This window comes from Rhineura floridana, chromosome 3, assembly GCF_030035675.1.
Source record: "Rhineura floridana isolate rRhiFlo1 chromosome 3, rRhiFlo1.hap2, whole genome shotgun sequence".
In the NCBI taxonomy this organism is placed as follows: Eukaryota; Metazoa; Chordata; class Lepidosauria; order Squamata; family Rhineuridae; genus Rhineura; species Rhineura floridana.
This window is the reverse complement of record NC_084482.1, coordinates 124,595,264-124,609,738: the sequence shown is the minus strand read 5'-3', so window position 1 is coordinate 124,609,738 and position 14,475 is coordinate 124,595,264. Positions and strand designations below refer to the sequence as shown.

General features: G+C 43.2%; 1 protein-coding gene and 1 long non-coding RNA gene across 2 annotated transcripts in view; one reads left to right on the top strand and one right to left on the bottom strand.

Annotated features, from left to right (window-relative positions):
* The window catches only part of LOC133380459 (uncharacterized), a 28,021-nt gene extending 17,880 nt beyond the window's left edge, over positions 1-10,141 (bottom strand). The window contains exons 1-2 of the long non-coding RNA XR_009761447.1: positions 9,192-10,141; positions 4,689-4,776 (exon numbers count right to left, since the gene is read on the bottom strand). This is a non-coding gene — a long non-coding RNA (uncharacterized LOC133380459). The remainder of the gene's footprint in view (positions 1-4,688; positions 4,777-9,191) is intronic.
* Positions 9,733-13,971, top strand: GPX1 (glutathione peroxidase 1). The gene is made up of 2 exons (XM_061617768.1): positions 9,733-10,105; positions 12,862-13,971. The coding sequence occupies exons 1-2, from the start codon at positions 9,779-9,781 to the stop codon at positions 13,198-13,200; spliced, it is 666 nt and encodes a 221-aa protein (XP_061473752.1). The 5' UTR covers positions 9,733-9,778; the 3' UTR covers positions 13,201-13,971.
* Positions 13,972-14,475: the final 504 nt, after the last annotated feature.

The following is a 14,475-nucleotide window of genomic DNA, read 5'->3' as shown; positions in this document are numbered from 1 at the left end:
AATGGGCTCAATTTGCAGGAAGCCAGATTTCCACTGGACATCAGGAAACACTTCCTAACTGTTAGAACCATATGACAATGGAACCAATTACCTAGAGAGGTAGTGGGCTCTCCGACACTGGAGGCATTCAAGAGGCAGCTGGACAGCCATCTGTCAGGAATGCCTTGATTTGGATTCCTGCATTGAGCAGGGGTTGGACTTGATGGCCTTATAGGCCCCTTCCAACTCTTCTAGTCTATGATTCTATGATTAGGACTCCAGGCTTAGGCATACTTATTTCATAGTGAGCATCGCTGAACTCAGTGGGCTTCCCTAGCCTAAGCTTTTTAGCATTGGGGGGCACAAAGCATTCTCGCCACAGCTGCCATTGTTTTTGTTGCATAGCATTTATGCAAGCTGTGCCTTAGCACGTCATCGGATTGCTGAGCCTCCACAGTGGACTCCCCCCCCCCTGAAAAAACAAGGTGTTTCATCACCATAGCAGTCCTTTTATCGGTTGCCGTTTCATTCTACCAGCTTAGCTTTTAAGGGGACTGACAAATATTTTGGTGCATATTGTTCCCCCTTCCCTCTAAGCTTGCTTGGAAAGGCTTTGGACAATTGCACCAGTGTGTTTCAACTGACTTCGCACTGACTTATGTGCAATACTTTCCACAATGGCTAGGTTGAGACAAGAGCAAGGGAAACGCATCTGAGGAAATGATTTCTAAAAACAACTTCCTCAAACTAACAAATATTATCACAGACAAGTTTGCAGTGATAAGTGCTAAGAAATATTCTTTGTAATACCAAGAGGAGCTTGGGATGGAAGTCAGACAGCCTATCTGAAAGATATGCCATGAGGACTATTTTGCATGGCTTTGATTTAAAAACAGGAAGGTTCCATGCAGATGCAAATTTGACTTTTTTAATAGTGGCAATCAAATATTTATTATTTATATCCTGCTCTTCAGAGAGCCAGTGTGGTGTAGTGGTTAGAGGGTTGGACTACGACCTGGGAGGCCAGGGGTCGAATCCCCACACAGCCATGAAGGTAGGATTAGGTCTAATGGTTTTAAGTTGCAGGAGCGTAGATTCAGATTGGACATTAGAAGGAACTTCTTGACAGTAAGGGCAGTTCGGCAATGGAACCGACTGCCTAGGGAGGTGGTGGGATCCCCTTCGCTGGATGTCTTCAAGCAGAGGCTGGACAGCTATTTGCGGGAGATGCTCTAGCTGTGCATTTCCTGCTGTGAGCAGGGGGTTGGACTCGATGGCCTACAAGGCCCCTTCCAACTCTATGATTGTATGAAACTAACTGGGTGGCCTTGGGCCAGTAACAGCCTCAGAGAAAGGCAATAGTAAACCCCCTCTGAATACCGCTTACCATGAAAACCCTATTCACAGGGTCGCCATAAGTCGGGATCGACCTGAAGGCAGCATTTCCATTTTCATCCTGCTCTTCTACTAAAACAGGTGTGGAGGGGAACCTTTGGCCCTTTGAGCCCCAACAAGCATGGCCAATGACTAGGGATGATGGGAGCTGTAGTTCAGCAACATCTGGAGGGCCAAAGATTCCCCACACCTGTACTAAAAGTACAGAGAGTGGCATACAGCATAATCATAACACCATATGATACAGTAAATGCACAAGTTCAGTTTACAAGCAATTCCAACATATAATACATTTATCACTTCAAAACAAAACAAAAAACGAACCACACCAAGGATAAAAGATGTTACACGTTAAAACTGTTGGCAGCAATCAAACTTGGGAGTTACATATTAACATTCTATTAAAACAGCAGAGCTTACACTGCATTCAGGATGCTGCTTTAGAACTGAGTCTGGGAATCACAAGAAAAAGCTAAGGGTGCTTTCAGTTCTAGGCATGCTGGACACCTTAAGTGGATATAAGAGAATCTGACTTCCAGGAAGAACTCTGTAACCACTTTAATATCAGGAACAAGACAAATAGTCTCATCTTTTTTTTTTAACTGTTGTCTGACTTGTCTTGCATTCTTTGACATTCAGACAAGGCTAGCATTTCCCCCCTCCCCTTTGGCAGGCCAATTGCACTTTTCATGCTTCCATGTGACTGAGTCAGTAGCCATAGAATTATTCCATGACATGCAACAGTCATGCAGTGAAGCAGAAGGAAAGTTTAACCTGTGGAACGACTGCCTCTCATACAGCAGTTAAAGGCACAGGAACATTGCCAGGTGAAAGGATGGCAACCTTGACATAAGAGCAGAAGCTGATATAATAGGCAACTCCTGAAGGAAGTGGCAAAAGGAAGTGTATGTGTTTTAGGCAACAAGGCTGTGCCTTCCCCTCAGATCTTCAGCAAGTGCAGTTACAACAGCTCACAGGCGGAGCAACATGTTGAAACCTCTCTCCTTTTCCATTTGGCTGCTTTCCCCATCTCACACCCAGGGGCAGATGAACAACATTACACCCTCATTGTACTCTGTCTTTGAGTATCTCCCATATGGATGAGCCATATGTGGTATAGCAGTTTGCGTACTAGTGTAGGAATGGAGTGACCTAGGTTTAAATCCCCACTTGGCCTTGAAGCTCACTGAGTGAACTTGGGCAGATCACTTTTCTCTCAGCCTAACCTACTTCACTGGATTGGCGTGAGGATAGTGGAGTGGGAAACTTGTATGCTACCCTGAGCTCCTTACAGGAAGGATGGGATAAAAATGAAAAAAGTTTCTTCACTTTATTCATTAAAAAAAAATTGCAAAGCAAAGGTGACAAAATGCCCCACCAGCCATCCAAGTACTCCAACTGCAAGTGATGAAGAGACCTCTGTGGGGGAGGACTATTAATAATTTTTATTGGAGGTCTTTGCAATCAGTTACCATCAATAAAACAATCCTACACACAGCATAATATCAAGATTCACACAGGCTCCCCCTGAAGCAATTCCAACTGTGTGGCCTACTGAGCCATGTGATTTATTTTAAGCAGTATAACAATAAAAAATTGTTGATGTGTAGGAGTTCTCATGTAGCTTCTCCCCCACCCCACCCTCCCGCTGCATCCCAATGAGCAGAAGCAAACAATGAAGCCCTTGAAAAGAGGATGTTGTTAGCCTCAGTGAACAATCCTGGGGGTTAGTGCAATAAGCAACTCCCAAAGCTTATCAAGGGAAAGCTCATATGTGCACCCAGGCATTTGTGAGGGTCTCATATGATTGATATGACTATTTGATTGTGCTCCTGTTGTGTTATTAGATATGTTGTGGTTGTATTTAAATTGTTTTATCTGATTTGATTGTTCTTTACAGAAATTTCCTGTAACTCACCCTGGGATCATTGTATAATGAAGGGTGGATTATAAATCATTATAAAAAAAATACACTACATACAAAAAATAAATGGCTTTCCCCTTTGATCAGCTTTCGCCAACCTACTGCCCTCCAGATATTTTGAATTACAACTTCCATTTGATGAGAGTTGTAGTCCAGAACTTCTAGAGGGCAGCAGGTTGGTGAAGGCTACCTGAGAGGAATTCAGCAAATATTTACATTTTTTTAAGGCAAGGTTACTTTTCTTTTGAAGCATTCAACTATGCACCTATTTCTCTAACGAACCTTGATGCAAAAAAATGGTATGCAAGGCCCTAATCCTAGGTATCATCAATGTGATGCCCATGGGCACAATGGTGCCCTTGAGGCCTTCTCCTAATGCCTGTGAAACCTCTAAGTGCCCCCCTGCTCATTGCCCCCTTCATAATTAGAAGGATGATAGAACAGATTGTGGGAACTATCCAAGCATCTCTCTTCTTGCTACCGAAGGTAAAATCCTTGCAAGGATCCTCACAAATCGCCTCCTGCCGATCTCAAAGGATGTCCTCCCCGAATCTCAAAATGTTTTCTGCCCTTCCAGGGGGACAGTGGACATGATCTTCACTGCACAACAGCTTCAAGAAAAATGCAGGGAGCAGAATCGACCTTTACATATGGCATTTATTGATCTGACTAAGGCCTTTGATACTGTGAATCGAACCACTCTCTGGACCATCCTTCTGAAAACTGGTTGCCCTGATAAATTTGTGAATATTTTGCAACTCCTTCAGGACAACATGACAGCGACAATTTTGGATAACAATGGTTTTCAGAGCGATCCATTCAGAGTCGGATCAGGCGTCAAATAGGGATGTGTCATTGCTCCTACCTTATTTGCTATCTTCATTGCTATGATTCTACACCTTATTGAGGGGAAACTCCCTACTGGTATGGAAATCATATACCGAACAGATGGAAAGCTTTTTAATCTTAGTAGGCTGAAAGCAAAAAGGTAATGTCAACCTCTGTCGTAGAACTTCAATATGCCGATGATAATGTAGTCTCTGCACATCGGAGAAAGATCTTCAAACTATCCTAAATGTCTTTGCAGAAGAATATGGAAAGCTTGGGCTCTCTCTTGATATTAAAAAACCAAAGTGCTTCATCAACAGGTACGAACTAGTCCCTCTGTAGCACCATCAATCCAGCTTAATGGTGTGATGCTGGAGAACGTTGATCACTTCCCCTATTTCGGCAGCCATCTCTCTGTAAAAGCTGACATCAATGCTGAAATTCAACATCTTCTGAGCTCTGCGAGTGCCACATTCTCCCGAATGAAGCGTAGAGTGTTTCAGGATCGGGATATTCGCAGGGAGACCAAAGTGCTTATTTACAAAGCCATTGTACCACTGACCTTACTGTTCGCCTGTGAAACATGGACCATCTATAAATGTCGCTCCCAACTTCTTGAAAGATTCCACCAATGCCACCTCTGGAAAATTCTGCAAATTACATGGGAAGACAGACGGACTAATGTTAGCGTTTTGGAAGAAGCAAAGACTACCAGTGTTGAAACAATGATTCTTCAACATCAACTTTGCTGGACCAGCCATGTTGTTCAAATGCCTGATCACCGTCTTCCAAAGCAGCTACTTTACTCCCAACTTAAGGATGGAAAACAGGATTTTGGTGGATGGCAAAAGAGGTTTAAAGATGTTCTTAAAGCGAATCTAAAAAAAATGTAACATGAACATCAAGAACTGGGAAGTCTTGGCCCATGAACGTCCCAAATGAAGGTCAGCTATTATCAAAGATGCTGTGGACTTCGAAGAAGCACTAATACAGGGCAAACAGGACAAACGAGCTAAGTGGAAGGCACGTCAAACAAATCTCCATTGTGACCATCTTCCATCTGGAAACCTATGTCCTCACTGTGGGAGGCTGTGTGGATCCAGAATTGGCCTCCACAGTCACTTACAGACCCACTGTTAAACACCTTACCTTGGAAGACAATCTTACGCAGCCACGAGTGATCACCAATGAATGAAATGGTTTTCAAGGCTCACATTGGCAGCTGAACAGAAAGTGGAGGAACTAAGATAGGAGAGAAAGGGGAGTAAGCTAGAAGAATGGGAGAAAGAATATGAAGTGGCCAGGGGGGAGAAGGTGGGATGCTGCAGGAGTCAGGAGAGAGAAATGGGAGTGAGAACAGAGGACCTACCATGCATTAAACTAAGAAGTGATAGTTGTCCTGCCCCTTGCTCACTGTAAGTCCTGCCTCCTTTTAGGATTGCTTTAGGATTCTCCCCCCCTCAAAAGGGCTATTTTGGGGGTTGCCCTTGAATATGGTTTTAGAGGTGGGTTTAGACCTCTCTACACATTTGTTTCATCACCCGACTATGTGCAAGGGGCTTTAAGTGGCCCTCAAAGCACCAGGGGCCCAAGATGAAAAATATTGTTTTTGGGGTATGTAAACCCCTCTAAATGCCAGTCCCTTCATCCCTGATCCTAGGTTTTGAGGAATAGGTTTTGAGCTCTTACTATACATCTGGGCCTTCTGAGACTGCTTTGGGGTGTAGTCCCTATGCCCTATAGGCTCACCTTTAAGTCCCCAGTGAATTCACCAGTTCCTAATTCCAGTGATGGCTTTGAGACAGTTTTACTGACAAATTCCTATTCAACCAGGTTCTGTGTTAAGGGTCTTCAGATGGAGTTGGGAAAAGCTATGCTCCAAGGATTCCATGTTGCCTCTTTTGAAAGAAAGGCAGCAAGAATGACCTTTGATTTCTAAACTACATCCACATTGTAGTTCTAATATAACTTACCTGCCTGTTACATATCAGCTAGAGTATTAGATGTTAGACTGCACTTTTATGTTATTTATTTTAAAAATGTGTCTATTTGCTTAATTAAAATGGAGTGTTATGGCGGGGGGATACATGAAATGGTACCCACCAGAAGGCTTATAGAGAATATGTACAGAACTTCCAATGACCCTCCCCAGAGCACCTATATGTCACGCAGATTAGTGTGAATGGAACATAGTGGGATGTGCACTCGGAAAAGAAAGCACACCATGTTTATGGACCTGCAAAAAGTCAATTTCGAATTCTATTTTTAGCTTACAATAGAAGAGCAATGATTGGGTTGCACTAGAAGCCACATGTCCAGAAGTAGCCATCAGCAAATATGCTACAAGGAAGAAAAACACTGCAAATATATATAGGTTTTTAGCGATCTTCCTTAAATGGTGTTAAACTCCCCCAACTATCATCAAATCATAGGTCATATCTGACTTCATTGACTGAAACATGTATATTTAAAAAATCATAGATTTGGTGCATAGATCCAGAGCTAACATGGTGCACAAATATGGATCCAAAGGACCAAGGTATGTATCCTTATGGATCTTCCCAATTTTTACAAAGGATCCCCTCAAAACCACCATCAAATCATAGGTCACGTCTGTCCACAGATTTGTTGGTGGTTTTATCATCTTGTGGGGGAAAACCATGAAGATCTATGCTTAGGATCAATATTTTTGGTGCCAGCAAGTGCCGGATCTGATTTTTACTGTGCAGTCTACTATTGTAAACTTTAATCTTATGGTGGCTTTGGGAGAACCTGTGTGAAATCCTGCAAATTCAAAAGGATCTGTTTCAATTCTACTGGATCTGACTTTTACCCAGACCTTGGAAATGAAAAGCATGTATATGGGGGCGTTCTCATCTTCTGTCTGATTGGGGGGAGAGTGACCCAGGGGAGGCGGGAGATAAGTAACCAGAGGGGATGGTGCCCATGGTACTCTCTCAAAATTCCAACTGTGCTCCCAAGCCAAAAAAGGCTGTTGACTCCTAATCAGCTAGAGCAAGTGTACCTCCAGCTCTTCTACAAAGATCAAGTAAGGTTTCTTTAAAAGTTTGCATATCAAAATGAGGATGCTACTATAAATAACTACAACCATTGAAAAACATTCTAGTTCACTTGTAGTCATAAGAATTAAAGAAAACTGAACAACTAACTAGTCAGCATCCTGTTTCCCACAGCGGCCAGCCAGATGCCAGTGGGAAGCCCAAAAGCATGACATCAGGGAAATATAGCCTTCTCCCACTGTTCTCTGCCAAGTAGTATTCAAAGGCATGCTTGCCTCTGAATGCTGGAGATAATGGGGCTGTATGAGAAAAATCAACTCATTTGAAATGTGGTGCTGGAGGAGAGCTTTGCGGATACCACGGACTGCGAAAAAGACAAATAATTGGGTTTTAGAACAAATTAAACCAGAACTATCATTAGAAGCTAAAATGATGAAACTAAGGTTATCATACTTTGGACACATAATGAGAAGGCATGATTCACTAGAAAAGACCATAATGCTGGGAAAAATAGAAGGGAGTAGAAAAAGAGGAAGGCCAAACAAGAGATGGGTTGATTCCATAAAGGAAGCCACAGACCTGAACGTACAAGATCTGAACAGGGTAGTTTACAACAGATGCTATTGTAGGTCGCTAATTCATAGGGTTGCCATAAATCATGATTGACTTGAAGGCATATAACAACATGACATTCTCCATTAATTTGTCTAATCCCCTATCAAAGTTAGATGTCATCCCCACATCTTATGCACTAGCAGCAAATTCCAAAGGTTACCTATGTGTTGTAAAAAAGGGCTTTTTTTGTCTGTCCTGAATCTCCCTCCATTCAGCTTCACTGGATGGCCCTAGGTTGTAGCATTATGAAAGACAAAGAAAAACTTCTCTCTATGCGTTTCTCCACACAATGCATATATTAATGTATCTCTTTGGAAAAAATATGGGCTATCTTCACTGACCAGATTATCCACTCTGGCCTCAGCTTTTGTATATTTTATTTCCTACAACAGAAACTGTAAGAAACATATGGAAACAAGTGGTGAATTGGAAAGATATAAAATTCTGAATATGGAACAATCGGAATTGGAAGGAAAACTGTATTTGGAAAAACTGGGCTTGACAAAGCATAGAAACCCTTCAAGATCCAACAAATAATGACATCCTCCTGACAAGATTTGAAACGCTTAAATCTAAACATATCTATGAAGTAAGTCCCATTGAGTTTAATGGGGCTTACTCCGAGGTATGTTGGCGCAGGATTGCATTATAAATCTAGATCTGCTTTATTCTCCCAAGAAAAAACGCCCGCATTTACTGCTTAGGAACCTCTGATAAAAAGCAAAAACAAGCAGTCTCGAAGATTCCTCAGAAATACCGATTGACAAATACTTCAAAGCTCCCTCAGTATTACAGTAAGCTATAAAGCTCCAGTGAGCAATAACTGCAAATAAAACCATTGAGGCTTGGCGTAGGAGTGGCAGTCAAACATTCAACAATAGCAACCGCTAAGCCTGGGATTGGGCAAGGGTCGGTTGCCGTTGCCTCGGATAGCTTCGCCTGCCCTTCACCCTGGTTCTCTGGAAGCTTCCACACCTGGTTGCACGCCCTCTCACCTCAGGTGATGCTGCGGTAAGGATTGGGCCCAGTGGGGCTGTTCGGAAAGAGCAAGTGAGCAAAAGGAGGCACAGCAGCCACCTCGCCAAGCCTATACGTGTCTCCTCAGGCATAAGTCTCACTGAGTGCAATGAGACTTACACTTACGTAACTGTGTATAGGATTCCAGGGTTACTCGTTTGCTCTCATCGCTGAGGGGCATGACAGGAAGGATCGGGTTTCTTGGGCCCGTTTTCAGGCCTCACACCACTCAGAGGGCGCGCACCAGCTCCGCCCCAGACAGTTCCTCTCTGCTTTTCCAGCCCCCACCGCAGGCCAGAGCAGCAAAAAATGCTGAAGTTGGTCCTACTTCCTTATTTGCACAACTATTCGAAACGCACTCAAGAAGGAACTAAGTTTATACGACCCTCAGAGCCCGAATAAGATTGCTGTACCCTGTCATACGTCGCCATGCCCGGGAAACTGTCTCCTTCGAGGTCCAAAATAATTTTCTCCCGTCGAAAACGTTGTTTGCACAACGCTCATAAATACGTGACGACCATTACAATCACATAAGGAACTTGGGGTGGCCGCCGCACCGTGAGCTTAGAGCCATCCCAAATCACACACATTAGTCATCATCAACTTCAGCATCCTAAGAGGCAGGACACGCTGCCTGTCTACCGTTGGAACTCCTCTCCCCACCAGCAACAAGGGCTGCGTTTCCTCATAACAAAAGTGGCAGCGCGTAAGGTGGAGTTTGAGCCTTAATCACGGAATGATTAAATTTAACCACATGAAAGAGAAAGCCGCCCATCAAGCAATCATCGCCGACTACAAGCCTAGAAATAATTCAATTAAAATTTACTCATAGGCTTTGAAGTCGTTTGCATTCACGAGTTATTGCGCATGCCTCGAAATCTCGCAGCAGGATGCGATCGGGATAGGGTAGGGCAGATCCATCCGCTTCAAACAAGGGTAAGGCGACTGGGCGGAGCCTTCTGCCCCATCCGCCGCACCCAGTCCCAGAACAGAAAGTGCAATGGCTTGGTGGGCGGAGTTGCTCAACCTTCTCAAAAGAGCGAAAGTGGACCCTTCCTTCCGCACTTATTCTGCAACATCCTTGTCCGCTCGTGAAATGGCTGGAAGACCGGCTGCTGGTCTAGCGGGGCTACTTGTGCGGCCGCTAGGGGCTAAGGAGCCCGTCGATCTGGGCTCGCTGCTGGGGAGGGTGCTGCTTGTCTCCAATGTGGCTTCCCTCTGAGGCACCACGAGCCGGGACTTCACCCAGTTTCGCGAGTTGCAGCAGCGCTTCGGACCTCGAGGGTTCGCCGTGCTCGCCTTCCCATGCAACCAGTTCGGCCACCAGGTACGGTAACCATAGTCAAGTGTGCGCGGCGGGCGAGGAGGAGGAGGAGGGCCCTTTGGGAGCTTTTGCTTCTGGAGTGGTGGTGTAAAAAAAAAAAGGATCCCCTGAGCGAAGGAACCCCCATGCTGGCTTGTAGGTCTCTTTCTGCGATAAGGGATGTGGGGGCTCCCCATTCCTAGGCTCGTGGGGAGAATGCACTCAGCAAGTGTTTAGAAGTGTCCTTTTATCTAGATATAAAACGAGTGATGGAGTAGGCGTGAACCCTAGTATTGGAAGTAGGTTCTAGGGCTGGAGCGTTTTCCCTCGTTTCCCATTAGCTTGTGCCTTTTCTGCGACAAAAGCAGCACCTTCCCAAGTATGGAAACTGCAAGCTTATTAACCGCCACCTGACGAGGCCCGCTTGCCTTTTAAAACCTGTTCTCTGGGGCTGGGAGTGCTTTGCTGGAGAAAGATTCCCCCACTGTGCGACTGCCTGTCCTCCACAGCCCCAGCGGGAGAAAGCAAGGTATTTTAGCCAGCCGTTGAAAGTCATGTTACAAAAGGACCCCGAGGAAACTCGCTTAACCCAGCTGCTGTCAACCTCAGATCTGTGGCTTGCTGGAGACTATGGGAGGAGAGGAAGCAAGGCTGTTTTGCCTTTCAAGAGAATCCCCTGCAAATTTTGTTGTAGGCACGTGGCTGGTCTCTTTGCAGGCCTCCTGGCTTTTTCTCTCTGCTCACGGTGGAAGCGTGTCTCCAACCATCCCACAAGGGGGGGGGAAGCGTGCAAAAATTAGCTTTATCTTCTTGGCAGCAGTGGCTCTAGGATAGTCTGGTTTCATCAGTTGTGTAATGCAAAACAGGTGAAGGTGTCTTTGACCAACTAGCTGTTTAAAGCATTTGGCCCTTATGAGATTCAAGGCATTGGCATGGAGGTTAGAAGAGAATAAACTCATCCATGTCTAGGGTTGGTTTTGGACACCTGATGTTCTCTAGCAACAACGTGGGGGCAGGCTGCTTGGACTAGCTGCACCTCTTGTTCTTGGAGCAGGTAGAGTGATGCAGGAACTGAAGCCTGCATTTTGGCTTCTTCAAAGTGTAAGTCAGCTTGGAGCATCTGGATTGGGAGATGATAAACTTTTATAAGACTTGAAAGTCTGCAAACTTCTTAACCAGATAGTTGACTCAAGGGATCATCTCTACTGCTTTCTGTGTGTGACTAATAAAACACCTGTACTCTGACAGCAGTCACTGGCTCAGTCACTGGAAGGTCTTGCTCAGTAAGGGTGTTGATGAGCATTTTGCCTTTCACTGGATTAGTGACCCAAACCCAAAAGGTCTAAGGTCAAATCCTGACGGAGGGTAAACCTGTGCTGGTTGCTGCCACCTGCCTCTACAAATACCTACTTCAGCAGAGTTTATAAGAGCTTAGAATTTCAGTTCCCAGCCACACCTTAAAGGCAGTGTACAGCGAGCACTTTAGAGCCTTGTCCATGCAGGAATAAGACTTGAAGCAGTATCTGAGTGGGTGAGGAAGCAGGACCTTTTATATTGGTGTGGGCCCAACACTCCTTCTGCTCATTTCCGCTATCCCCTGGCTTGATCAAGTGCAGTTTGTGTACTCCAGGTTGGATTGCACAGCTAAAGCCTTGTACACTAAGTTCCAATTAGGGAACTGAAGTAAGCTATAAAGTAGTATCATAATGTGTTCTGACAGATAAGGCAGTATCTTTTATTTAACAAAATTTATAAAGTTAATTGTACAAACTAAGCTGTTTATAAGAAATACTAAAGTCATCAACAAACAGTTAAAAACAATTAAAAACATTTAAGAGAATTAACATTAACACTAGACTAAAAAGATTAAAACTCATCATTTATGTCTTGATTGCCTAAGCCCTAAGCAAATGTTTTAAGCAGGTGCCAAAGAGTACAGCAAAGGCACCTGGAGTTCCAAAATATGAGGATCAGTTGCTTGTAAAGACTTAAAACTGGAAAGAATTAAAAGGTGCTTCTTGTTACTATCCCCTTCCTCCACCCGCTGCCCTTACTTGAGTCCTTCTAGTGCTGCTGTTTAGCAAGAGACATCAGCAGTACTTCCCTAAAATGCTTATCTCCACTTGGGCAATATGTTAGGGGCTAGTTGACCAACAGTTGACTTTTTTGGGAAGAAGAAATAATTCTTGTTCTATAAATGTTATTTTGGATGAGGAACATGAAGTTTCAGATCCTGCTAACTTGGCTGCTGCAAAATAACAGGCTTAGAGCTGGTAGTGAAAACCTGTTTTTTGCTGTAGTGTTTAATCTTCTGCCATGTGTTTGCTGAGCTAAACTAAGATTGCTGCCATAACAACTAGCATCTGGATGGTATGCCAGTTGATAGGGTTTCTGCAAGAAGATAATCCTTTTATCAGCTGTATTTCAGTAACACTGTTATTGACACGTTAAAGGGATTGGTGAAACAGAAGGGCAAAATGTTAAAATATAGCAGAACCGGGTGATATTAATATTGGATTTCTTACCCACCCTTTACCATGAAGTCCCAGGAGGGGTTAAACCTATTTTTAAAGATATAATATTAGAAATGCATATTACAATCAAGAGAATAGGATGGGTTCTAAAAATATATATATCAGATGTTTAAGGCAAGGGTAGAAGGTGGTTTCAGCAAAAACTACATAATGAAGGTGCCAGGCAAATCCCTGTGAGAAAAAACAATGCACATTGTATTGACATCTGGACTTAAGCATATGATGTCTTACCTTTTTTTTTTTTAGGAGAATACCACCAATGAAGAGATATTGAATTCACTAAAGTATGTCCGCCCAGGCAATGGGTATGAGCCAAATTTCACTGTGTTTGAAAAGTGCGAGGTGAATGGTGCAAATGCTCATCCACTCTTCAAATTCCTGAAGGAGGCATTGCCCTTCCCACATGATGATCCTGTGTCTCTGATGACCAATCCGCAGTTCATAATTTGGTCTCCTGTGTGCCGCAATGACATCGCATGGAATTTTGAGAAGTTCCTCATAGGTCGTGATGGAGTGCCTTTCAAGCGTTACAGCAGGCAGTTTGAAACCATCAGGATCCAGGATGATATTGAAAAGCTGCTTTAGCAAGTCTTCTACAATCAGCCAGATTGTCTTCTCTACTTCTGTTTCTAGCTGGGCTTTTTCTTAATAATGTTGCCCTAGTTAAGTGTGATCCTTTTCATGTATGCCCCAAATTAAACTGGAGAAATCTACAGGAAAGTTGCTTATACATCATAACAGTGAAGTTTGCTTGAACCTGTTTGGAGGCTGTGGTTTAAATTGAATTTTGTCCTGTAATATGCAAGGTAACTTTATTACATGACTGAAGTCTGATTATTATGTATCTGTCTGCATAGATGCACATTAGATTTGCTTTGTATAGTTAAAATCATTGTTAAAGTTATGTAGACTTCAATCTTAACCACGTGCACTTTAGAAACATGTCAGTGAACTACTGTGGTTCCCAAGTACATGTTTATACAGTGTACTCAAGATGAGTGTGTACTTCATAAATATTCCAGTTTAGTGGCTATACAGTGTGGGTCTGTAATGTACATTGGTTAAAATCCTACTGTATGAAGGAGCGCTCTGTCTCCCCGACTTGGTGCCATTTTCTGCATTGCTTACTCTTGGTTTTTCTGCAGTTCATTAATTATTTTCTCTGGCAGTAAGTTTCTATTCTCCATCAAAGTTTTATTTATGATGGTGCTTCTTCTAAACACTCGAAGGGCACTTGATGTATTTGTAAAATTTTGTATGTGAAGTTTGTAGTAAATTACACCAGGGAAAATACTTTGGCTATAAGCAGATTGATGTGACAGCTACTATATGCCAATAAAATGCATGAAAGACAAATGTTGTGTGTTCATAATAAAGCTGGGTAGTTTTAGGTAGTACCTAGCTATATGAAATCTCAACCTAAGTTTATTTAACAGTTTCCTGAAAGAACAGCTGAAGTATTCTACCTTGGGATAGCTTACTACTGTGTAAATATTCCTACAGTTCCTTAAAATAAGTGTTGCAGAATGCTGATAAATGTCAAGGTAGGCATGAATCACAAAATTAGTAACATGGGGGATACTCTATTTCAATTTGCTGTTGGTTAAATAGGATTTTTTTTTGTTACACTTGTGTCCTCATCTTCTCTAAAGAGATGATGTATTGTTCCAGGCAGTGCAAAGGATGAGACATGGACAAAGTTGTTACATGCCTTCAAACTATGCCCCGGCATATACAAATCTAAAACTTGTGCCTATCAGAACGACAATGTATTTCCTGACAACCAGTCTGGTGTAATGAATAGTATTTGAATGTAGAGATTCCAGATCCTTTCTGACAGGGGTTGTCTAACTTACTAAA